Raw genomic sequence first — 12,779 nt, forward strand, 5'->3', positions numbered from 1 at the left:
ATAATAAGAGTATAGCAAGATGATAGACTACAAGGCTAATAATATTAATAATTTTTTATTCACTCTGATCAATTGCAGTATATATTGGAAAGACCAAAATTTCATTCACAGTAGCAACTAAAATTAAATATTCAGTAATAAAATTAATGATGTGTAGATCCTTTATAAATATATCTAAAGAACCTGATCTGAGGCATATATTAGGTTCCTGGTTGCTTATTTGATATCAGTGCTCCTTAAAATAAACTTAATGCAATTTTAGTCAGAAATCTTGGTGACTTTGTTATTTTAGGAAATTTGACCAATTGATTCTAAAGTTTATTTAGGAGAGTAAATATTTGAGAAGAGTAAGAGACTTACTTTATAAAAAGAAGAATAAGTAGGGGAAGAGAAGAATGACATGTCTTGCCACATAATAAAGCATACTGTGAAGAAAACAGTGATTGGATATGGAAACATTGGAAAAAAGCCTAGAAAGTAGAACAGTAAACAGACTAGAGAATCCAAGTATATTCAATTTCCAGCTAACCTGTCTAATCAATAAATGTTTAGTTTACAGTGCCTGAATTTATGGTATTTGCACATAGGCTGATATTTTGAATTACTTTATGGTGGCTCTGCATGGCGGCCAATGGTTCAGTTTTGACATTACCACCCTTGTTCAGCATGATTGTACAATTATTTGACCTGATAAATACACTTCTAACTACGTACTGCCTCTTAGTTATACACATTTATTACTTCCAAATATTTATCAAGTGCCTGCTGTGTTCTAGGTATAAGGATACAGTGATGAACGAAACAAACAAGATCTCTGCTCTCCTGTAGTTTACATTTTGATGGGCAAAAACTGATAATGAACAAGTAAAACACCAAAAAATAAGTTCTGTGTAAAAAAGTATAATTGGATGATGTGGTATAGAGTGACAGTATGGTTTCTTTAGATGTTCAGAGAGACACTCAACTATGAAGCTAACATTTAAGCAAGAACTGAATGAAGAGTCAGCCATACAGTGATCATAGAGATGGCTTTTCCACATAGGGAAGAGGTGGTGCTAAGATATTAATGCTGGAGTGAGTTGTTCATGTTCAAAGACAGAAAGAAGGACTGCGGGGTGGGTTTGGTTAAGGTTAGCTCGGGCCCCTAGATCATAAAAGGCTTTCTGTAAGATGATCTGAAGAGTTTGGGTTTTATGTGGTGCACTCACTAGAAGCTTTCAGGGCATTTTAGGTAGGGAAGTGTTATTACCTGATAAGTCTTTGAGATTTTAAAAAAATAATCTTTTGTATATGATTTATAATTTGGCACAATTAAAAACTTAAGTCAGTGGCATTCAATTAAGGCTAAGCATGTTTTACTTACCAAATAGAGATATGCTACAAAAGAAAATCAGTAATAATCTGTGACTATTCAAAACTATCTCAGCAAAATCTAGGAATTGGAGAGGTAGAAAGGCAGAAGTAAAAGGTATCTTAAGGCCTTTTTTTTTGGGAAGGGGGACTGAATGGGGTAGGATGGGGAAGTAAAAGGATATTAAAGATCTTATCCCCTTAGGGATGATGCAGTAGAATATCTTGTTTGAGGAAATAGTTGGAATCTTGAGAACATGTTAATGAACAAAATATGCAGTTGGAATAAGGGTTGAGAGAGGGAAGGTAACTGTTTGTTAAATTAATCAGGGGAGGAAAAACAAATGAAAGGTAATTGTGCAAATCAGTAAAAATAGGGGAAAAGAGTAAAAATAAACAAATAGAAATATAAAAAACAACTAACACAGTAAGATGAAAGGAAAACGTGAAATTTATAAGCTGCAATAGTGATTGTGATCAGGTCAAATATATTTAATAAGAGACAAACTGGTTGAATTAAATAAACCCAGCTGTATCATGTTGTTTACCAGAATCAGATATTTATAAAATAACAATTTGTAAGTAAAGGGGTCTCTTGACTCTTAGAGTCAAAAGAAATGCAAACAAAAGGAAAGCATGAGTAGAATTTTAGCAACAAATGAGATAGAATTAAGGATTAGAAGCACTAAATAGTATAATGGAGCACATTTTATAATGGAGACACTCTGGGAGAGTGTAACAACGAACTGTATAAAGCTCCCCTAAAATATCTAAAATGCAAGAAGTTCTTGGTTAGAGTACAACTTCGGAGATTTTAATACATCTCTTCAAAAATTAGATTACAGTTTAAACATGAATTTGGAATAATGCATTTTCATGGAAAATGAACACATTTAATTTATTTTATAGGAATTTACATCTTTTTTTTTTTTTTGCGGTACGCGGGCCTCTCACTGTTGTGGCCTCTCCCGTTGCGGAGCACAGGCTCCGGACGCGCAGTCTCAGCGGCCACGGCTCACGGGCCCAGCCGCTCCGCGGCATGTGGGATCTTCCCGGACCTGGGCACGAACCCGTGTCCCCTGCATCGGCAGGCGGACTCTCAACCACTGCGCCACCAGGGAAGCCCGGAATTTACATCTTTTGAGATCAGTTAGAGCAATGGAACGATTTATAAAATGAGTTTCAAAACCAACTTAAAAAAAAAAAAAAAAAGCACTCAGATCCTGGTTTCTAATACCGCTCTAATAAAAGGAACATGGAGAAACGGCTGATTATAGGGACGGGTTAGGGAAAACATAAAATGATCATAGAGTATCTTGTAGTATCAGACTCCAAACAGGTATTCAAAAAACAAAGGGGTACTTGCTTCAGCAGCACATATACTAAAATTGGAACAATACAGAGATTTTCGTGTCCCTTGTATAAGGACGACATGCAGATTGGCAAAGCATTCCATATTTCTGTAAATTTTATGTTATGTATGTTTTATCAGAATTTAAAAAATAAGAATGAGGTCACATGAAAGGAACACAGGAGCCAACTGAAAGAGCTCCCAAGGGCCAAAACTGAAACAATTGGATTATAACCTAAAGTATAAAATAAATATCCGTGAGTCATACTGGTATAAATGATTGAATAAGTGATTTATTTATTGAACTACCCTAGGGTTTTTATAAGCTGCATAAAATGAATTGGGGGAAATTGACAGGTGTTCATACAGAAGAATTCCAAATAATATGTGTAGATAGTTTTCTCTTCAGGAAGTAGAGTTTAACTACCCCTGCCCCTCTTGTGGGCTGGACTGATTGGACTTGCTTCCAAATAGAATGTCGAAAGGGAAAATAACTTTGGAGTGGAGAAACCTGGCAAACACTGCTTTAGCCAGATGATCAAGGGTAACCTCACTAGTGATGTCAATCATTGATACCATGTAACCCCTGATACGATGTGATGAGATGGGCACTGTCCACCAAACCTACAACCTCAGTCTAATCATGAGAAAACCATCAGACAAACCCACATTGTGGGGCATTCTACAAAATAACTACCAGTCTCTTCCAAAGTGTCAGGGTCATGAAAAACAGTGGGAAACAAAACAGTCTGGGAAACAAAAAAGACTAAGGAGACATGATGACTAATTGCGGTGGATCCTCGATTGGATTCTGGAACAAACAAAGGATATTAGTGGAATAGCTGGTGAAGTTCACATGAAGCCTGGCATTTAGTTAATAGCAGTGTACAAATGTTGATTTCTTTTTTTGACATGTATGAGGGTAATGAAGGTGTTATCGTTAAGAAAAACTGGGTAAGGGACATAAGAGAATTCTGAATTGTCTTTTCAAGTCTTCAGCAAGGCTAAAATTACTCTAAAATAAAGTTTATTAAAACAAAAAAAGACTTAACAGGTCTGAAGCCTGTCTAACCTTTAATAAGGATTCTGATGTTATTTAAAAAGACTTCTGCATAGAAGGAAAAAAAAGCTCTCCAGTTCATTTTATGCATCTTGTAAAAACGTTGGGTCCATGAAGTGAGGTTTTCTCTAAAACTTCTATACAGAACACAAACCCTCAGAAGCAAAAAAAATGCTTCCGCTTGGTAGAAGACAGAAGATAGGGACACTTCTCTGTTTCTGCTTGGTTTGAGGTAGGAAAGAAAATCCACCGGGAAATTAAATTCTAGCCTTAAGCATCATACTAGTTTGGAGTTTGAAATTTTAATGTCTGTAGAGTGATGGAACTCTCAAATTAAGAAATTAACATGAATTTCATTTTTGATCACCTAACAAAGTTTCTTTTAAAAACTATGTTTTAAAGAACAGAAGATTATAGCTAGAAAGTTCTTTTAATTCTCTTATTAAACAAATACTACTTTTATTCTGAAATTCTTGTATTCTTGTATTAAACTTAAGGTATGCTTTTATTTCTGTAATTTACTCATTATAATACATTTTTTAAAACAGTCTGCTCTGTCTGTATAGGGAAAGATGTAAATATTGGATACAGAATGGCCATAAGGTTTGGAAATGTTGGCAAATATACATAATTTTTAACATTACATTACAATACACGATAGGTCATGGACGTTACATGATATATTCAGTGCGTTGTTTGTTCCTCATCAGCAGTGCATGGTTCAGTGCACTGTGTGAAACAGCAAAGAGCAGTGTGAATTAGTGCAGCATTTTCAGAAATCCCTGCACATCTATGATATGTTGTCTCCAATGATTTATGCCAGTTATTACTGAATAAACCTGTGTTTATAGCATACCCCAGAATAAGTAATTAAGCAGACAAAAATCCAAAATTTGTATTTCAGATTTTGTGGTCACTCTGTCAAATTATTTTGCTTGTTGATAATCCTTAGTATTTAAGAATACCTACTGTTTCTGTTGTCCACTATTTTAAAAATATATAATGCATAGAGGTTTTGTAGTTCAATATAATTGTATCATCATATTTTGCTTCAGATTTTTTGACTCGGCTGCATTTTATAGTTGGTATCCTTACTTTTCCAGTGGAGAGTTATAAAAATTAGAGATTAAAAAATTGTTTGTTTTAAAGATAAGACTGTTATATCGTTTTTAGTGTGAGCATGTGTAGTATATAAAAACATGCATTTTATTTAAAGCTTAATGTAGTTAGGAGCTGAAAACCTACCTTATTTTTAATAACACTGGTACCACTATCTCTAAGGCAAATTCTCATCTTCACAACTCGTATCCTCACGAATCTTAAAATTTTGACAGTGTGGAAATTACCCAGTTGTACCACATGCTGCTCAGTAATAATAATTGAAATGGTGAAAACACCATGACTCACCAATATCGATGCAGTTTGCCAAGATTCAGATTCTGGTGTTGATATTTAATAGTTGTGTGACCATGGGCAAGTTAATTAACCTCATTGTGCCTCAGTTTCCTCATCTGTAAAGTGCTAACAATAGTATATAATTTATAAGGTTATTGTGAAGATTAAAGTAATTAATAGATACGAAGCACTTAGAACAGTACCTGGCACATGGTGCTCACTATTTGCTAACTGCTGTCACAAACACACTACCATCACTACTCTTATGATTTTCTTCTTGTGTCATTTTCATATTTTGGTTTCAATTTAGGTGCTCTGACTTTTACAGTATAAGAATATGAAATCCTTACAGGAAAATTCCTTTAGGATTTTTGTTTAATTAATTAATTAAATTAATTATATTGCCCTGTGATAAGTATTGATCACTCGGGTGAATGCATTTACAAATAATAGAATAACCTTCTTTAATTCCCCCGTTAAATAAAATGGAAATATTTTTAGAAGCTTTTATTTAGGATGGGAAGGTAGCTACTGTAGCTCCCTGGTTTATTGCATTTTTTGCAAACCTCCTTCTTTAATGCTTTTATCCCACAATTAGCTATAGGTTTTTTGCTTTTCTCCCAAACTATTGTATATTTGGACTTCTATAGTATTTTAGGATCCTTATTTACTAAGGATTCCTGTTCAGAATTCTGAAAATTGGTTAGGTGTGAAGTCTGACAATGTAATATATTTTTTAAAGTATAATTATACCCCCATAATGTAGTCATATTGTAAGACTAAAATACTTATTTCATGATTTCTAGTTTTGTACATAAGATTTTTTGTACCGCTTTTGGAATTATCCTTAAGGACAAGATCTTATTCACTCTTTATTCTTTATTCATTGATCTTTAAACAACTAGAAACACTTACAGCAAAATTGGGCAAGTTGAGTATTTATTATAAGCTGACTAACTTTTTTTATTCCAAAAATGCATGTGACAATGAAATATTAGGAGTTTTTTTTTAACAGATTATGAAGGCAGTTCCGAAAGAAAAATTCGAAAGTTTTGTGTATTGGGGGAATAAATATATAACTTTCCAAAGTGACTACTTTGAAAGAACAAATACTTGTATTTATTTATTAAATATTTGTTTGAAAGACTGCCTGCTGTCAGCTTTCATAGATTGACAGTTTAAATAAAATATAGTCACTGCCCTTAGGGATCTTATAGTGCATTAAGGTTTACTATATTTGGGTAATATAGTGTTACTATTTTATAGTACCACTTTTTATATGACAAACAAGCTATGATTTGCTTTTGATAAGCATTTTAAGTATTCCCTCTACTTTTTCATTTTAAAAATATTTTTTTCTTTTAGACTGAAACTATATAAATTTCCTTTTCTAGGAAGGAATACCCACCTCATGTCCAAAAATTTGAAAGTAATCCTGTAAGGTTAAGTCGGCCCCAAGGTGTTGGTAAGTGTGCAGTTTTTTTTGTTACACCTGTGAAGGGTTTTGAGTAGTTGTAAGAAAGGTAGAATAGGAATATGGTACCAGCTTTAGAATATTCCCAGGTATAATAGAAATATATAGACCCATTTTTTTTATAATTGATTTGAGAATTTATTTATTATAATTGTGACCTGAAATCATTGGGGAATGATTCAAGGAGGAGTGCACATTCAGGTGATTATAGTTGGAAATCTTTTTGATTATATTAGCATTGTTGTTAAACTCAGGATCCAAATATTAACTCTAGATGGGTTATAGCTTCACAATTGTGTTTTGTTACACTTTGTGATAATCTTACATTATGTGATTTTCTTGATTGAAATGGTTTTGATCCTAAAATTTAGAATACATTAGGCACTGAATTAAAAAGAGTCCATACCTGATAAAACTGTGCTAATAGTAGATGTTGGAAAATTATTGTAAGTAGAAGTTTATATTTGCATTGAAATAATTTTTGATACAGTGATATATTAAGCAAAAATAAAATAAGAGCAGATAGCATTTATGAAAAATGTTTCACCATCAAATTGATGTTCATTATCTAGAATACAGATTCTTAATCTGTGTGTCCATCTTGTTTGTCCCAGACCTTTGCTTGTTTATTTATTTATTTTTTGACTTTAAAAAAAATTATAGTTGATTTACAATATTATATTAGTTTCAGATGTACAGCATTGTGATTCAGTATTTTTACAGATTATTAAGTTATTACAAGATAATGGCTGTAATTCCCTGTGCTATGGAATATATCCTTGTTGCTTGTATATTTTATGAATAGTAGTTTTTATCTCTTAATCCCATAGGCCTTTGCTTATTTAAATAGCACTAGGGGCTCTTATTATCCAAAATCTAATGATTTTAAGCAGCTCCAGTGGGTAAGACTCTGCGCTCCCAGTGCAGGGGCCCAGGTTCGATCCCTGGTCGGGGAACTAGATCCCGCATGCATGCCACAACTAAAGAGTTCACGTGCCGCAACTAAGAGTCCACGTGCCACAACTAAGAAGTCTGCATGCCACAACTAAAGGTCCTGCATGCTGCAACTAAGACCTGGCACTGCATAAATAGATAGATAGATAGCAGCTAGGTTTTCCTGACTGCCAACAGTTTGTTGTTGTTGTTGTTGTTTTGAAGCACCTATGTTCTTCTTCTAGTTTGGGTGAAAATCTTTTATGCATATATTGAACATATCCTATTTTATAAAGAGAATATTCCAAACTTAGCTTCATCCTTTCTTAACAACTTTGCAGTTATTAATGTGAATTATTATACTTCACAATGCATAGTTCTGTTCACTAAGTTTATTAAGTGTAGTAATAATGACTAGCCTCTTTAACATTCATACCTCAAACCTTTATTGAATTCTTAATCTGCCCTAGATGCTGAGTCAGATGCTTTACATTCATTATTTGTTTTTATCGTAGCTCCCTACCCAAGATCTCAATAAGCTAAATTCAACTTTACTTACATTTTGTACAGAGGAGGAAATTGAGGCTCGGAGAGATTACACAACTTGCTCAAGGACACAGACTAGTATTGGAATCCAGGTCTATTTAATGCTAAAGGCCATGCATTCTCTTAAGCACTGTGCTTTACTATTTTCTCCTTAGATAGAAAGAAACTTACTCCTAATCCTCAGAGAAGAACTGCACAATAAGTACTATTATCATTCCCTTTACACAGATACATTTCAGTAAGTTAAGTGATTTGGCCCATTATATGGTTCTAGATACCAATCAGCCCCAGACTTTTTTGAAAAATTTTTTGTTTATTCAATGATATTCATTAAGTAGATAAGAATAACCTTTTTTTAAGAAAACCTTTTTATTTTGAAATCATTTTAGACTACTGAAAAGTTATTAAAATAGGACTCATTTACCCATTACCCAGCTGCTCCTAATGTTAACATGTTACAATCATGGTACATTTACAAAACTAAGAAATTGGCATTGGTATAGCATTCTTAACTAAGCAACAGACCTTGGTCTCATTTCACCAGTTTTTCACTGGTAACTTTTTTCTGTTCTAAGATCTAGTTTGGGATCTTACATTGCATTTGTTTGTCACATCTCCTAAGTTTGCTTGACAATTTTGAAGAGTAATGGACAGTTACTTCATAGAATGCCTTTCTGTTTGGAAGTTTGTATGATGTTATCTTATGATTAGATTGAGGCTATGCATTTTTGGCAAGACTCATGAAAGTGATGTTGTGTCTTTTTCTACACGTTATATCAGGGGTTGTATGATGTTGATTTGTCTTACTGCTGGTGATGTTACACATGATATCTTGGTTAGGTGGTTTCTGCTGGGTTTCTCCACTGTAAAATTATTTTTTTTCCCTTTGTATTTAATAAAGATCTTGGGAGAGATACTCTGACACTATGCAGATACTCTCTTTTTCCTCAAAATTGCACTCACTGATTTTGCATCTGTTGGTGGATCTTGCTGGCAACAATTATTACTTGGTGTTTATCCAATGGTAATTTTCTATTTTCTTCATTTCTTTTACATTTATTAATTGAAATTCTTTTGTAGGAAAGAGCTGTACCGTCTCCTTTATTTACTCATTCAGTTTATGCCTGTGGACTCATAATAAAGTGTGTGTGTAAATAACATACATATATATATACACACACATATATACACACATATACATATATAACATATATATGTTATATATGTATATGTGTGTATATATGTGTGTGTATATATATATGTATGTTATTTACACACACACTTTATTAACAATGTATTCACCCTTTTGTTCCATTACCTTCTGCCATTTTTCAGGCAACTTCGTAATTCCATGTTCCCAAAACTTTTTATCTTTTCAAACAAAGAACTAACTGTACCAGTTGCCTTTTACAGTCTTCTGGAGAATGGAAATTTTTTCCATTAAGAGAATTTTGTAAAGGCCAAAATAAATGTAAATACAAAGGTGCAATGTCTGGTGAATACGGCGGATGAATCAGAACTTCCCAGCCAAGCTGTAACAGCTTTTGCCTGGTCATCAGAGGAACATGCGGTCTTGCGTTATCCTGATGGAAGATCATGCATTTTCTGTTGACTAATTCCAGATGCTTGTCGTCGAGTGCTGCTTTCAGTTGATCTAACTGGGAACAGTACTTGTTAGAATTAATCGTTCGGTTTTCCGGAAGGAGCCCATAATAGAGGACTCCCTTCCAATCCCGCCATATACAGAACATCACCTTCTTTGGATGAAGACCGGCCTTTGATGTGGTTGGTGGTGGTTCATTTCACTTGCCCCACGATCTCTTCTGTTCCACATTAGTGTACAGTATCCACTTTTCACAGCGCGTCACAATTTGTTTTAAAAATGGAACGTTTTCGTTACATTTTAGAAGAGACTCGTATGCAGAAATACGCTCAAGGTTTCTTCCGCTTAACTTCTGTGGATCCCAAACATCAAAGCAATTAACATAACCAAGCTGGTGCCAGTGATTTTCAACTCTTTATTTGGATATTTTGAGTACGTCGGCTATCTCCCACGTGGTATAATGTTGATTGTTCTCAATTAATGTCTCAACTTGATTGCTATCAACTTCAGCTGGTCTACCCGACCATGGAGCATCATCCAGCAAATCTCCAGCACGAAACTTCACAAACCACTTTTGACACATTCGATCAATCGCAGCACCTTCTCCATACATTGCACAAATCTTTTTTTTTGCTTTTCATTTGCGTTTTTAACCTTTCTTGAAATAATAAAGCATAATGTGCCAAAAATGTTGCTTTTTTCTTCCATCTTCAGTATTAAAATGGCTACACAAAAATTCACCGATTTTGATGTTTTTTTTTAAATGCACACTGATATGACAACTGTCACAACACAGTCTAACAAAATTGTTTCAAATGAATTTAAAGACAACTAAGCACTACTAGAGGCATCTTATGGAAAAAATGAACGAACTTTTTGGCCAACCCAAAATATATACATACACATACATATCGTGTGGACAGGTAATATTTGTAAACTTTGGGAAAGGGATATTGGTATATTTAACTTGTAAACTATAGCTGCTTTTGTGTTAGGTAGGTACATGTATACTTGGGTATAGTATGAATGACAGTGCTAAAACAATATTGCATATATTGTTGCATAAAGATTGCATTTTATTTTAGGATTTCCTTTGGAGATAGTTTTTAAAATGGTGAGATTTCAAACCCCAGGATCAGTAGTTTCTGGCGTATCACCTGGAATAATTTTCTCCTAAAAAGAAATCACTGTCTTTTTATAGCTCTTAACACTTAAAGTAATTTCCTTTATTATTGTTTTTCTCCTTTATTTTGCATTTAAGAGGCACAATGTGAATTAGAGCCATTTATTAGCACTAAGCTAACAAGCATTGATAAGTAGTTCTCTAGGATTAAATTAAAGCTTGTAAACTATTAAGTATAATTTTTGGACAGATCAGATATCCTATTGCTTTTTTGTTTGGTGTTCTTTTTATATTTTTTCTAAGCATGTAAAATAACAACATATAACTATAAATTAAGATCTCTTATTTTTTTCTCTATTGTTTCTTTTGTTTCTTAAACTTCCTTTTTGTTTTCCAGTCTGTTCTTTATATTCTTGTCAGAGAATTAATAGACGTTATATACTGTCTCTGAGTGAACATTTAATTATATTCTTAATGTAATTACATTATGACTTCAACCTAAATCACCTGACTTAGCACTGTTTAACTCATGTGCAGAAGAAAAATATCCCCTCACTCTTAACCAGTCTATCTTCTCTTGGTACCTTAACATATAACTTGCTAGACTTCTATGCATATATACCCTTTTTTTTTTAATGCGTTTATACTATGTTTACTGTTCTGTAACTTGGCTTTTTACTTTGTTACGTTATTATCCGGTTTCTATACTCTCATTAAAAGATATTGGAATATCAGAGGAAAACCGAATGAAAAACACAATTAAAGGAAGTTTAAGAATCAAATAGATGAATTTACATATAGTGGACTTTACAAGTTAATATAAGCCAAGTCTCTGTGGTCATTTTTTTCATGAATGCATAGTGACCCACTATATTTCTGTACCATAATTTAGGTTTTTAATGTTTTGATATTATATATATTATTAATAATTTAGCTCATATTATGTATTTTATCTATTATTTCCTTAGATCAAATCCCTAGAAATAAAATCTTAAGGACGAAGTTTATGCACATTTTAAAGACTTTTGATATATTACTGCCAAAATGCTTTCTGTAAAGGGTGTCAGCTCCCAGCAAGCAGGATCTGAGTGTGCCTGTTTTCTCATATGCTCCTCAGCAACATTAGATATTACCATCCTTCAGGCTTTGCCAGGCTGATAGGGAAGTAGTATTTGGGGTTTTTTTTAATTTCCTCATTACTGATGAAGCATTTTATGTGTTCAGTGGCCATTTGGATTTCTTCTTTTATTCATGTCTGCCTGTTGTCTCCTTTGCCTGTTTATCACATATTTAGCATAGACAAAAGTGATTTTTAAGGAGGTTGTAATGAGAATGTGATATATGACTGCCATTTTATTCTATACTGAAAACTAGTCATAGTAACAGCTACATGATGGAGAAAACCAGCTGTTTTTCTAATTAGTCTCTCTCTTTTGACAGACGATAAAAATAAAAGCAAATAAATAACCATAATAAAGATAGTTGTTTGTGTTCTAACTATCTTGAGGTATATAGTTTCCAGCAGATTAGTTATATCACAACTAAATTTTCAAACAAAAAAGTTAAGGGCTGTCCTTGCCCCACCCCACCTCTGATTTCTATTATGAAAATTTTCAAAGATACCAAAAAGTTAAAAGACTTTCACAGTGAATACACATATATCTACTGCATAGAGTCTACAGTTAACACTTTTCTATACTTAACTTTATCACATATCTGTGTATCTAATCATCCATTTATATATAAACTCATTTTTTTTCCATTCCATTTTAGAGTAAGTTACAGACACCAGTACAGTTTACTCCTAAACACTTCAGCAGGCATATCATTATCTAGAGTTCAATATATGTTTTAGTTTTCTTTTTCTCTTTTGAAATAAAATTTACATACAATGAAATACACAAGTCGTAAGTGTACAGTTAAATACATTTTGACAAGTACACA

At 33.3% G+C, this 12,779-nt stretch overlaps 1 protein-coding gene and 1 non-coding gene across 9 annotated transcripts in view; both read left to right on the forward strand.

Moving 5' to 3' along the window:
* Positions 1 to 12,779, forward strand: part of SENP6 (SUMO specific peptidase 6) — a 109,240-nt gene that overhangs the window by 46,333 nt on the left and 50,128 nt on the right. For 7 of the 8 annotated variants that reach the window (XM_028494710.2, XM_024132957.3, XM_024132958.3 and 4 more), the window contains one exon: positions 6,551 to 6,621. The exons of the other annotated variant lie outside the window; for it this stretch is intronic. In XM_028494710.2, the coding sequence (XP_028350511.1) occupies positions 6,551 to 6,621 (71 nt within the window). The remainder of the gene's footprint in view (positions 1 to 6,550; positions 6,622 to 12,779) is intronic. 8 annotated transcript variants of the gene reach the window in all.
* Positions 2,709 to 2,812, forward strand: LOC112067414 (U6 spliceosomal RNA). Its single transcript, XR_002893261.1, has one exon. It is a non-coding gene; the product is annotated as a U6 spliceosomal RNA (small nuclear RNA).

The sequence above is a fragment of the Physeter macrocephalus genome, chromosome 10 (assembly GCF_002837175.3).
Source record: "Physeter macrocephalus isolate SW-GA chromosome 10, ASM283717v5, whole genome shotgun sequence".
NCBI classification, from domain to species: Eukaryota; Metazoa; Chordata; class Mammalia; order Artiodactyla; family Physeteridae; genus Physeter; species Physeter macrocephalus.